Source organism: Pan troglodytes, chromosome 4 (assembly GCF_028858775.2).
Source record: "Pan troglodytes isolate AG18354 chromosome 4, NHGRI_mPanTro3-v2.0_pri, whole genome shotgun sequence".
NCBI classification, from domain to species: Eukaryota; Metazoa; Chordata; class Mammalia; order Primates; family Hominidae; genus Pan; species Pan troglodytes.
This window is the reverse complement of record NC_072402.2, coordinates 21218266-21230727: the sequence shown is the minus strand read 5'-3', so window position 1 is coordinate 21230727 and position 12462 is coordinate 21218266. Positions and strand designations below refer to the sequence as shown.

The 12462-nt window shown below is 35.3% G+C and overlaps 1 protein-coding gene across 27 annotated transcripts in view; it reads right to left on the bottom strand.

Annotated features, from left to right (window-relative positions):
• Positions 1-12462, bottom strand: part of MCTP1 (multiple C2 and transmembrane domain containing 1) — a 595843-nt gene that overhangs the window by 203964 nt on the left and 379417 nt on the right. For 14 of the 27 annotated variants that reach the window (XM_016954520.4, XM_016954519.4, XM_016954523.4 and 11 more), the window contains 3 exons: positions 9804-9875; positions 4693-4863; positions 1180-1310 (listed from right to left, as the gene is read on the bottom strand). In XM_016954520.4, coding sequence (XP_016810009.4) covers positions 1180-1310; positions 4693-4863; positions 9804-9875 — 374 coding nt within the window. The remainder of the gene's footprint in view (positions 1-1179; positions 1311-4692; positions 4864-9803; positions 9876-12462) is intronic. The other 13 variants (XM_054684985.2, XM_009448833.5, XM_009448834.5 and 10 more) reach the window with 1 other exon arrangement.

Genomic DNA, 12462 nt, shown 5'->3' with positions numbered 1-12462 from the left:
AGAATCTTAGATATATAATTATAATGAAATGCATTTAATGTATTAACAGATGTGGTATATCCCAAAGAGAACAAGATAAAACTTTAGGAAAACTCTGAAAATAGTGTTTTAATTAAGGGAAAAAATGTGCAATAAAGGCCTGTGCTTTAAAAAGGCTTGAAATGTAATGTAGTATTAGATTATGGTGGTGTTTTCCAAGCTCACTTTACAAGTAAAATAGTAAAGCCTACCTGAAGCTCATCTTTGACCTCTCACTATATAATCCTATGAAGAAAATGATATATATATAACTGCATCATAAAAAAAATCAAGAGATAAATATGTTGGATTGGATTCCTGTTCTTACTTTTCTGGAGTATAATTTATTTTACTCTTAGTATGTATAAATTTTCTTCAAGCTGTATGTTTAAAGACTTGGAATTTCATGTAAGCTACAGTGAGAAAAGAATTTTTTTTAAATTTAAAAAATTAACAAATTCTTCAGTACACCACACTTTATTTCAATATTGGCAGGTTTCAATGTGTTTTGCTACAAAGACACATATATAACTATCAAAAAATATAAACATAGGCTTTAAATTAAGAAAACATATGATTCAAGTAGTCACTCAAAATAACCTTAACTTTGTGGAAAAATGTCATGTAAGCCTCAGAATACTCCTTTCTTTACTGTGTTATCAGATTAACATGGATCTGCCTCACTTACATGCTTCCTACACTAATACTTGGGAACTCTTTACAGGTTTATGAACTCCAAGGAGATTACAAGCATTCTCTACCTTGTAGGGTGTTGTAGAAAATAATGCATTTTACGGTGATAGTCTGCTTTATGAAAATAAATATTATCTTAGATCACTTTACAGACTATGAATATGGTCTTTGTTCCTTTATGTATCTTATATCAGATGAAATTCCTCTTTCTCAACTCCCATAACTTTGACATCTGGAGAAAATTCATGGATATCAAATTCAGATAGCCTGTGTCCATCAACTGGTCAAAACCGCCACCTACTGGTCAGTTTTTGAATCTATTTTTCAGTTCATCCAAGCATTGCCTTACCATGGTAAAGTCCCTTTCTTCAAAACAGTAAAGATCATTTACAATAACCAGGCTTACAGCAAATATTCTTTTAATAAAAATGCTCTAGGAGTGAACCAAAAATTACAAATTGCACAAACCTGCCAATGAAATCATCCCTTTTCCCAGCATCTTTGTCCCATGCAGTGATATCAATGATTCCTCCTCTTTCTTCATAAAGGTGAAAATCAAATTGTTCCCTCCACTGAGGATTCAATGTTTTTGGCATAATCTGGAAAAAAAAATCATTATTGTCATATTGCTAGCAGCTTTTTTAAAAAAACTTCAACCTGAGACACTAAATCAAACTTTTGGTACTATAGTATCTAGAAAAGCATGCTGTGTGCTATTTGAAAAAAATATTACAGAAATAATGGAAATGACTCATTAGATCTCCAGCATCTTTACTGAATAGTACATGAATGGACCTCAATGGATGTGTCCTGAAAATCACAAGACATCCTTTGATTATTTTAAATAACAGATAAGATATATAAATTATATAGAAGAGGTAATAATCTATGAAAGAAATAGCTCACTCGGATACTAGCAATATTTTACATAATCATAGTTAATGCATTAAGATATAACTATAGCCAGTCAGTCATCTCAAAATAAAGGAGAATGAGGATTTTCAGAGTTTGTTTTTTTCTTACTTGCCATACACATTGGAATCCTGACTCGAGTACATGAAAAACAGACAATGAATTTCTGTGAGAGCAGGAGAAAAAAGCAAGTAGCTTTTGGATAGTCAGGCAAACTTTTATCTTAGACTTATAGCACTGATGTAGTATCTCATGTTATAGATGGATAAGCTGAGACCTAGAGTTTAAGTGACACACCTACGGTCAGTATGTTTTAGCATCTAGACACTAACTCAAAGTCTTTGATTAAAGCTTCGGGACTCTTCCCCGAAAACCATATGCCAAAAATGTCTGTGAAATAATAAATGAATATATGAGTATATATGTATGTATACATGTATATATATATGAGTATATACATATGTATATTCATGTATACATATATGTATGTGTGCATACATATATGTATATATACATATATGTGTATACATATATGTATGTATGTATATATACACATATGTGGATATACTCTTTGTGCTGCATATACAAGAAAGATATCTGAAATGTAATTCTGTAACTTCAAGTATTCAGATAAGTCATCTTGTATGGTAGAATCAATGAACAAAGTAACCTATATTGGTAGGAATGGAATTTTAAAATTCCATTCACCATTGGGTTAAACAACATTTATATTTGTTTCCTTGTTCTTTCTTTTTAGCAGGAAGGCATGCAGTGGCCTTTTCTCTTTTTAATGTATGGCAGACAGATCTTCAGATGTAAAGTTTGAAAGCAATGAAGTATGTTATATGCAAAGGTAATGCAAATGAATCACAATTTTTAAAGTTCATAATCTGAAATTAATCAGCGATAGATCAAGGAAAGAAAGAGCAAAGAGAGACACATGTCCATTGCTGGGTTTCATATTTCATACCTAAAGAGCAGAACTATAAAAATAAGTAATGTTTTTAGCCTACTAGAACACGGAAATGGTGCTAACTAAGAAAGGAGAAGATAGAAGTGGTCATAGGTACCTATTTTTGGAATCAGTAGCTACTTTAATATATGTTATTAAGCCCCATGGCAGAAAAAAAAATGGCACTGAATGAAGGCTATGATAATTTAAATGTCTTATAATCAGGCTCAGATGAACTTCTATGGTATTTTGGGGTGTGGTCTGTCTTTACTTATCTGGCCTTAAACAGACTAAATTTTCAGTTTTCTTTTTTAGGATTGCCTTCCCTATATGATTTCCTTCAGGTCAGAAATAATGCCTTCCCTTTCTATGTGGACACTCTAATCAGCCTGCTAGCAATACTCACTGCCTGCTAATGATGGGCTCTCTGATATTTTTAACTACCTTAAGTACTAGTGAAAACTTCCTGGGCTGGAAGGGACCTAAGCAGGCTGTTTATCAAAAATCTGTAGAAATTATGACACTAAGGTGAGTAAATGCCCATTGGAATGGAATGTGATCTTTAATACAAGACGGATATGATCAGTTGTCCTAAGCTATGAGTAACCGCTGTAAAAACTGACCAATAAAGAGGACATAGTTCATTACAACAGAGATAAGATGATATGGTTTGGCTCTGTGTATCCACCGAAATCTCATGTCATATTGTACTCCCCACATGTTGGAGGAGGGGCCTAGTGGGAGATGATTGAATCATGGGGGCGGACATCCCCCTTGCTGTTCTTATGATAGTGAATGCGTTCTCACAACATCTGGTTGTTTAAAAGTGTGTGGCACTTCCCTTTTCACTCTCTCTCGCTCTGCCATAGAAAGACATGCTTGATTCCACTTTGCCTTCTGCCATGATTGTAAGTTTCCTGAGGCCTCCCAGCCATGCTTCCTGTACAGCTTGCAGAACTGGGAGTCAGTTAAACCTCTTTTCTTCATAAGTTACCCAGTCTCAGGTAGTTCTTTATAGAAGTGTGAGAATGAACTAATACATAAGACATGTGCCAAAAATATAGTTATGACTACTAGACCCTTATTCATTATTACTTATATTACTAATATTATTGTTTAATACATTATTACTACTAATATAATTGATACTATACGATATACTTCTTACTACTGTTGTTACTCTTCCTCTTCTGCTATTTTCGTTTGCTGAGTGATTACGGACAAGGCAGTATTCTAAGCCCTTTAAATGCGTAACATATATTCATTTAATCTTAGTAACTTTGTTAGGTAGGCATTATTTTAACTCTCATTTTTACAGATGGGAAAACTAAGATATGGAGAGACAAAGTAACTTGTTCTAATAAATTTTAAAATTTGCTATTTGCATTGGTACAAGTCAGGTTGGATAAAGTGTATAAGAGTAACGTACGAAGATTTTTATGGCATGTAAAATAATGCTATTTATAATACTGATATTAGCACTAGTTGTAATAATGTTAAAAGCTACACTCTTGGGAGGCCAAAGTGGGTGGATCATGAGGTCAGGAGATCGAGACCATCCTGGCTAACATGGTAAAACCACGTCTCTACTAAAAATACAAAAATTAGCTGGGCATGGTGGTGCACACCTGTAGTCCCAGCTACTCGGGAGGCTGAGAGAGGAGAATTGCTTGAACCCAGGAGTCGGAGGTTGCAGTGAGCCAAGATCATGCCACTGCACTCCACACTCCAGCCTGGTGACAGAGTGAGACTCCATCAAAAAAAAAAAAAAAAAAAAAGCCACACTCTGAGTACTTTATGTGCCAGGCATCAACTATGTGTTTTCTGGGTGGCTGTTATTGTTTTAATCCACAGAGCTATGCCACGAGATAGTTCCAACTATTATTCCTATGTTGTAGATGAAGAAATTGGGACATAGACAAGTAGTTTATGGGAGGTCACCTAGTACATAAATTTAAAAATGCTATACAATTATTGGTCTTGTTTTCTGACATGGTGTTCAAAAGAGTTTGTTAAGCATTTAAAACATTATCTAGTGGTTTCGTCTCCTAAAGCAGGGCTATTAACCAACCAATGCCTTCCAAATATTGACAGGAACACAATAGAGATAAGGTTACCTTGCTCTTGTACTTCTGATGCCCAAGCCGGAACTTCACGTAGGGATCGCTCAACCCGTTGGAATCCATGGCCTTGAGGTCTCTCCCTTCGATCAAGGTGATGCTGACTATTCCTCTCCAAAGATGCGATTTTCTGTGTAGGTCTGATAGGCGTAAACTTTGGGTCTGAAACTTTTGGCAAATGAAAATTGAGTTAGGTTACTGTGTTTTAAACCCAAATACCTCATTTTGGCGTTACCTTTTCTCCTGTTATGATTCTTCAAAAAATAAAGGATAGGCAATTATAATTTTTTAAACTAAAAATAATTATGAATTATTGTTAATTAATTATAAAATTAATAAATTATGAAATTATCATTTCATGATAAATTCGTTGTGTAAAAGAGTTGAGTGTTCAAAATACAGTCTAGCTTTTCAATTCTTAAGATTACAAGATGTAGATACTTCAAGAATATCAGAGAATATTTGCATGTGTGCCAAATAGGCTTATACCAAAATATGTATACAATAAATGTTAGAAATATCAAAGGCCTCGTTCAAACTGTGGTATTTAATTTTTAAACTATTTATGGTGTTTGAAGATCTCTGTTTATGTTATAAATATATTTTACAGGTGGTTTTTAATTGCAAGATTAGTTGCAAGTTCTATTCAGATAGTTTAAAAACTTTCTTGCCACATTTGGAGATTATTGAGCTTCAGATTGCTAAAGGACAATTTAAGTTACCACAAAATAGAAAACAAAATCAATAAGCCCATCTAAGATGTCTTGCTTATATCTAAAACTTTCATCACAAATATTTAAAATGTTTAAAGTTACCCATGTGATTTATATTGGCAAGTATGTTTCTGAATTTATTTTACATTTTAGTATCTGAATATTTTCTTTAATGACTTTTATTATTCTTTTTTTTTTTTTCTTTTTAGAAACAGAGTCTTGCTCTGTCACCCAGGCTGGAGTGCAGGGGTATGGTCATAGCTCACTGTAACCTCAAACTCCTGGGCTCAAGTGATCCTCCCAAGTAGCTGGGACAACAGGCATGCACCACTGCACCCAGCTAATTTTTATTTTTTATTTTTGTTTGTTTGTTCTGTTTTTAGAGAAAGGGTCTTGCTTGGTTGACCAGGCTGGAGTGCAGTGGCATGATCATAGCTCACTGCAGCTTTGAACTCCTAGCTCCAAGTGATCCTCCTGCCTCAGCCTCCCAAAGTGCTAGGATTACAGGCATAAGCCACCACACCTGGCTTAGACTTTTATTAAAATTTGCAAGTCTACTAAAAATGGCCACATAATCTCTTTAAACTAAAAAGGACATAAAACAAGCCATAGAAAGTAACTAAATGTGAAAACATTTTCAATCTGGATTCAGCATCAAGCAGTACTGTAAAAATAGTTTCTTTCATATTATCAAATGTGTTTTTCCTACTCACAGTCATTTCATAAAGAAATTCAACATTCCTCTCAACCTCAAAGTACACTTCTAAATTACAGATTAGCACTACTTTCTATCTGATCCCCTCTACGTTAATGTTACAAAGTTACAGTCTATTTTACATAACTCTGCCTCCCACTTTGACTTCCTACCTTTTTCCATACCAGAGCAACGCCATAGGTATTTTTATCATCATCATCAAAAGTCGTGCATTTCAGAGTGCTTCTATTAGGAAAATGAAAACTACATTCTTCAAAAGATAATACTTCTAATATTTGAACATTTCAATGAAAATCTTTCAAAATCACATCGCATATTTTCCTGCCTTGTTGAACACAGCACATTTTGAACTTTGCCTGGTGGCTCTGCCCTGTGAATATCAATGCAGGCTTTTGTCTACATACTCTTCATCCCTGTGAGCTTCAAGAGCAGCATTCAAATGTGTTCTGAAGTGTAATGGAGAATTCATGGAGCACCTGCAAGTTCTGCAGAACTCCATGCCCACTTCAGCTGGAGCCCCTCTGCTCCTGTCTGTTCTCTATATTGGATTTCCACATTGGATTTTGTTGAACAGAGGACTTCTCAGATGAAAGTAATTGTTTAGAATTTGTTGCGCCCAGTTATGCCCAAGGTCTTTGTTTTAGTTCTAAGATTTCATGCAACTTATTATTATATAATCCAGCTGTAGATTTTGGTGTATGACTCTTTGGTTTAACCACTTCTGCTGCTGTTGAGACTGCCTCTAACAGCAGACTCTAGAGAATTGGGTTTTAAACTTTGGATTGGAAACTTTTTTAAGGAATATGAGTAGCAAAGAAGGAAGCAAAGAAAACAAATGTTGTAGCAAGCAAGAAGAAGTAATTATTTTAGCAAAGATCAAGGAGTTAATAGCTGCCAACTTATATAGAGCTTTAGAATTTAAAAGTGTACATATCTACATTACAACGTTTGGTTCCCACGAAAACCCCATGAGGTCAGAAGGCAAGACTTCTTAGCCCCATTTTACTGATGGAACTCAGAGTGGTTGTGCTCATAAATGGTAGATATATGACTAGAACCCCAATATTTCTCATCTTTATTCCTGAGCTTCCCCAATACAAGTGTTTAGGGTGGAGATTCTCTCATAGGTTAAAAGGTAAGTATGATTTAAACAAAATGTTTCCAAAGGGTACTCTCCACTTAAGTGGCAAGCACATGGCTAATTCATGAAATTGTCTTTTACTTTTCTATTATATGACCATATGTGTTTATAATATTTCAGCTTGTTGAAGAATACACTTAATGCCATTTTTCTATGTGCTCTCTAGAAGCAGTCAAATAGTAGCTGGGTACAAGCTAGTTTACACAGTGTCTTCAATTAGCAATGTGAAGTAAGTTTCTTTAACAGTGCCATGTCTAAAATAGCGCCTTCCTTGCTTGCTCCTCCTTTCACTTTGTTTTCTGGTTTTTTTGTTTGTTTGTTTATTTTTAACATGAGAACATGAACTTGGCTTACAGAGTGAGGGGGAGAAAAGCCATTTTCACCCGGTAAGGCAAGTTCATGTTCTCATGTAAAGCTCACAGGAGGAGAAAAGATTCCATTTTCCATGGGGTCCTTTATGCTTTCACAGAAATAAAATGAACATAATAGAGACTTTACCTACTGCCATTAGTTGCTGTGAGATGCTTTTCTATAACCCAGAAGAACATTTCCAAAGCAACTTGGGGAGCTAAGTGGAAGGAAGAAGGAGAACATTTCTTCATAACAACAGGGCTAATGGGTGTGGTAATTATGGGGACCTGCACATAAGGCTAAGAAGAAGAAATTTAAAAAGTTTCAAAGATATTCTATTCAGATATTTTTTAAGTGATGTTTTCTTCTTCAATAATTTTTGTTCAAAATGGTACTTTTCTACAAAGAAACTCCATAATTCAATTGTAGATTTTATTGAGCAACTGCATAGTCATGAAACTGTTAAATATTTAGTCTATGCGTGAAGAAGTGAGACTTGAAATAAAATTACAGGTAAAGGTAAAAGATATAAACATAGGCTACCAATAGCAGAAAAGATAAGCATGTAACATAAATGTTCACTCACATCTTCCTAGCAATTTCTGGCTATATGTTTGGGCATGTTTCTCCCTCTCTGGGACTCAGTTTTCTTATGTTCGATTTTTCAAGACTGTACTTCAGGGCCCCAAGTGTACTAACAACACTTTTCTGTGTGTATCTACGGGTGGAGGGAGGTTGTGTGTTCAGGGGCCTACAGAGAAAGAAGTACACTCCATAAACAATGAAGATTTAGCTTGCTCAAGATAGTCATTTATTACTTTTACTTATTTTCAGAATCAAAGTTCTGGGGAGCTCATTGAAGGAGTGGGGATGGGCAGAATACCACGGCAAAAAGAAACTTTGCGAACTATGAAATTCTGATGCTCTCCAAGGTAACTTGTGAGTCACTTGCTGCTCTGTTTAAAAAGTTTGCTTCCTCTGTATAGCAAATCTCTCAAATATGTGGTCCACAGACCAGTGGCATTGATGTCACCTGGGAACTTTTTAGAAACTCAAATCCTCTGACCCCATCTAGACTAACAGCATCAGAAACTCTGGGAGTGGAGCCAGGCATTCTGGTTTAACCAGCCTGCCAGGTGATTCTGATACACACTCAAGTGTGAGAATTCTTGCTTTGAAAGTTATGTGGTGCATGCACACTGGCTTCTCTTTGTTCTAATAACTATTAATACAATTGTAGACATTAACGTGAATATTATTTATGCTATTTAAAGTCCTTTTTTAGTCCTGCTTCTACATTTACTGATTAGGGAAGCATATTGGTCTAGATATTTGGAGTATTTAAAAAGAGAAGGAGGACCCTACTGAATAATTATGAAAAGCTGTGCTTCTTTTCTTCCTTTATTATTTTTTTCTCATAAATATATCTAAATAACACATATTTATTGAAGTGTTGATAGTCCACCAAAATCACTTATTGAGCACCTAAAGGGCAAGGAGTATTAAACAAATCCAAGGTATCACTCAATAAAATTTGCATATTGTGGCTGGTACTTAGTTTTCTAAGGTAATGCTCTCAACTAGGTCCTTGTTGAATTAGAACTCTTCTTGAGGAGGACAAGAAAAAAGGCAGGAAGAATAAAAAGGAAAAAAACCAACCTTGTTCTTCAAAGCAAAGAACAAAACCAAAGCCCTTAAAAGGAAGGAATAATCTTTGAACTTGTAAGGTAGTTGTTCTCAAATTCTAGCAGTCAATTTACTGAAATTGCGTGATTCTCTGAGATGTGATTCAGTTCTTATGAAGTAGAACCCTATCTGTATTTCAGTATGTGCCCCATGTGATTCTCATACATCCAAAGTTTTAGATCCACTTTCATAAGGAATATTCATCCAAGTTCATAATTAATAAAGAATATCAAGACACCAGGTAACAATACAGATTTCAAAGTCTGAAGCAATTAGTCCATAACATGTATCTTTAGTAAGATTTTAGAACAAATGAGCTGGCAATGTAAAGAAAGTGTTAGTTACATTATTCCTTGAAAAAAAATTAAGATTACAATTCCTTTTCATATCTACAAAATAGGTTAGTATAGGGAATGGGTTTTCAGTACAGTAAGTTGGCTCTCAGAAATCCCAGCTCATGCAAGCTCAGAAAAAAATAAATGAACTGAATGGTTGAACTTACTTGTACATTTTTGCAATAAGGATTCTGAAGCTCTGCTCTGCAGAAGCCCAGGACAGCTGGCCTGCCGCACGTCTGGATGGAAATGAATGATCAGAGCTGTACGGGGAAGCTTTGTACCATTCTCAACCCCTCATTTTGATCAGCAGTTTGAATTACTCTTCAGAAAACATTATTTGAGAAAATTTGTATTTGCTTCTCAAGTCACTGTCAGAAAATGTCTTATAGCACAATGAAGATAAATGTCAATGCAACTCTAAATTTCCAGCCACTATTTTCTTTAGTAGAATGATGCTGCAGTGGTCAAGGAAATGAAGCCCAGAGATTATATGGTAATAGAGCCTAATTAAGTGATTTCAGGTTTTTGTTAATAGGTGCATCAGAGAAAATAACTACAGCAAGAGAAATCATGGAAAGAATAATTGTTTCCAAGTCTGCTGCTTCAAAATGTCAGAATAGTGATAAGCTTTCAGAAAAATAAATGTGATATGAATAGGCAAAAACTAAGATCATATTAACCTTGCATCCCACATGTAAATCTTTTGCAATGATTAAAGAAGTATCTCTAAACTAATAGGGAAATTTTGTCCCACATGACACCTCCCTTTTCTGCCTTTGCCACGAAAAAGTAACCCAAAGATCCCTTCACTACCAAGACCAAGAGTAGCAAGAGATGGATTAAGAAAGATATAGCTGAACAGGAACTCCTGGGGGGAAATTATCACGGTGGGACTGAAAGTTTATATTACAGGTCTTCTGGAGCAGTTAAAGAAAGTTTCTTAACAATAGTATTATGATGAGATTAGAGTCATCAGCCTTAATAACATCAACAGAGAAGACTGGATTAGGGCAGTCAGAAAGGTGGGTTAAATCACATGGAAAGAAAGGAACATTTATTGTGCAGCTATTACATGCTGCTGTTTTCACACCCCAGTGTTTTTCATGACAGGAATCTTATTTTAAGGAAAATAAACTGAGGCATAGAGAAGATAAGTACCCCACTCAAAGCCAAATGACTAGAGATTGGCAAGGCTGAGATTTGAGTCTAGAGTTGCTAAGACCTAATCAATGATTCCCCCCCCACCTATATTTCCCTTTTTTTGACAGAGACTAAGAAATTCATGGTACAACAAAAGAAATTAATTGGTATAGGAGTTTTCAAAATACTTTGCCTGTCACTTAGGTGAAATATATCCTTGGTTATAGATTATCGAGAAAGGCTAATCGAGGGATTAGAGGAAGTAAGAGTAGGTGGGTGGTAATAACCCTAGCATATGTTATTCACTTTACCCTATAATAAATTATAGTTTAATGTCTACCAGTAAGGTGGTGAAGTCATAGAATCTAGCATATAAATTGGGAGCATTTCTATATTCCAGGTTTAGTTTAAAAAGTTTAGTAATTCCATTCCTTGAAAAGGTGGATCACTAAAAATGAGATATTTTATTTTTCTCGTTGTGATTTAAAAATAGATCAAAATAAAAAATCGATTTAGACTTAATATGAGACTAAGGGAACACAGTTAAACCAATCCCCTTCCCTGATAAGTACAAATAATCCTTGGCTTTTGTTATCCTGGATTTTATTACCTGTGTACAACCTAATCTTTCCAAATGAGACCCAGACACTGAAACGGGGAGTGAAAGACATTGCTTATGTGTTTACAATAAGCCATGTGTGGAATCAGCTCTTTCTTCTATTTTCAGCACAGGGTGCATGTGCTTTTATTTAATCAAATGATCCCCGAGACACTACAAAGAAGAGATAATGACAGCCTAGAATGACTGTTTTGTGCTGCAAAGACGAGTGTGGAGCAATTAGCTCAATCCCAGGCAAAGGCCTGTTCTATCTTTTGCTTTTCCTGCTGAGTTTATTCCAGCGAATTGCACCTGGATGATGAAGTCCAACAAGTGCATTTGTTCTGCCATCCACCCATCCTCTCAAAGTAGGATTGCTTTTACAGAAAACTCTCCCAGTGCTTTGTCCAGCCCAGTCTGAAGTGTCTCATCTTATAATAAAGCTTTGATCCTTTTTTTCTTAGAAGATGATTTACTGGCACCATAATCCTTAGCGAAATTCTGCTGGTTTTTAATCCTTAAACTTTCTTTTGTATTTCCATTGCTTCTTGATACAATTTATGGTGCCAGGAAGTTCTTTATGTTTACTTAAGATGTTTTAACTATCCTCTCTAACTTTAATCGTGGTCCAACAAAATTTCAAAGCTTTTACTACGTTTGTTCGAAAATACATACAAATAGAAAATCATCACATATATTGTAATCTTTTTGGCTTACTGAAATAATCTACAAATTTCTAGCAATAATATGGGAAAGGAATAATAGTCTTGGGCCTGCCTTACAGAGACCTGTTTTTTTTTTTTTTTTTGAGACTGTTAATTAAAAGTTACACCTATTTTTGAGTATAAATAACATCATACTTAAAAATGGAGATAATTCCTGAACTCATCTTGGGTGGATGTTACCTATGGTTGAGTTGTTTAGCATGTAAGTGCTTCAGCACAGGATTCCATTCTTGTTTTAAAAAGCCAATAACTCGACCAGGTGCGGTGGCTCACGCCTGTAATCCCAGCACTTTGGGAGGCCGAGGCGGGCAGATCACAAGGTCAGGAGATCGAGACCATCCTGGCTAACACATGAAACCC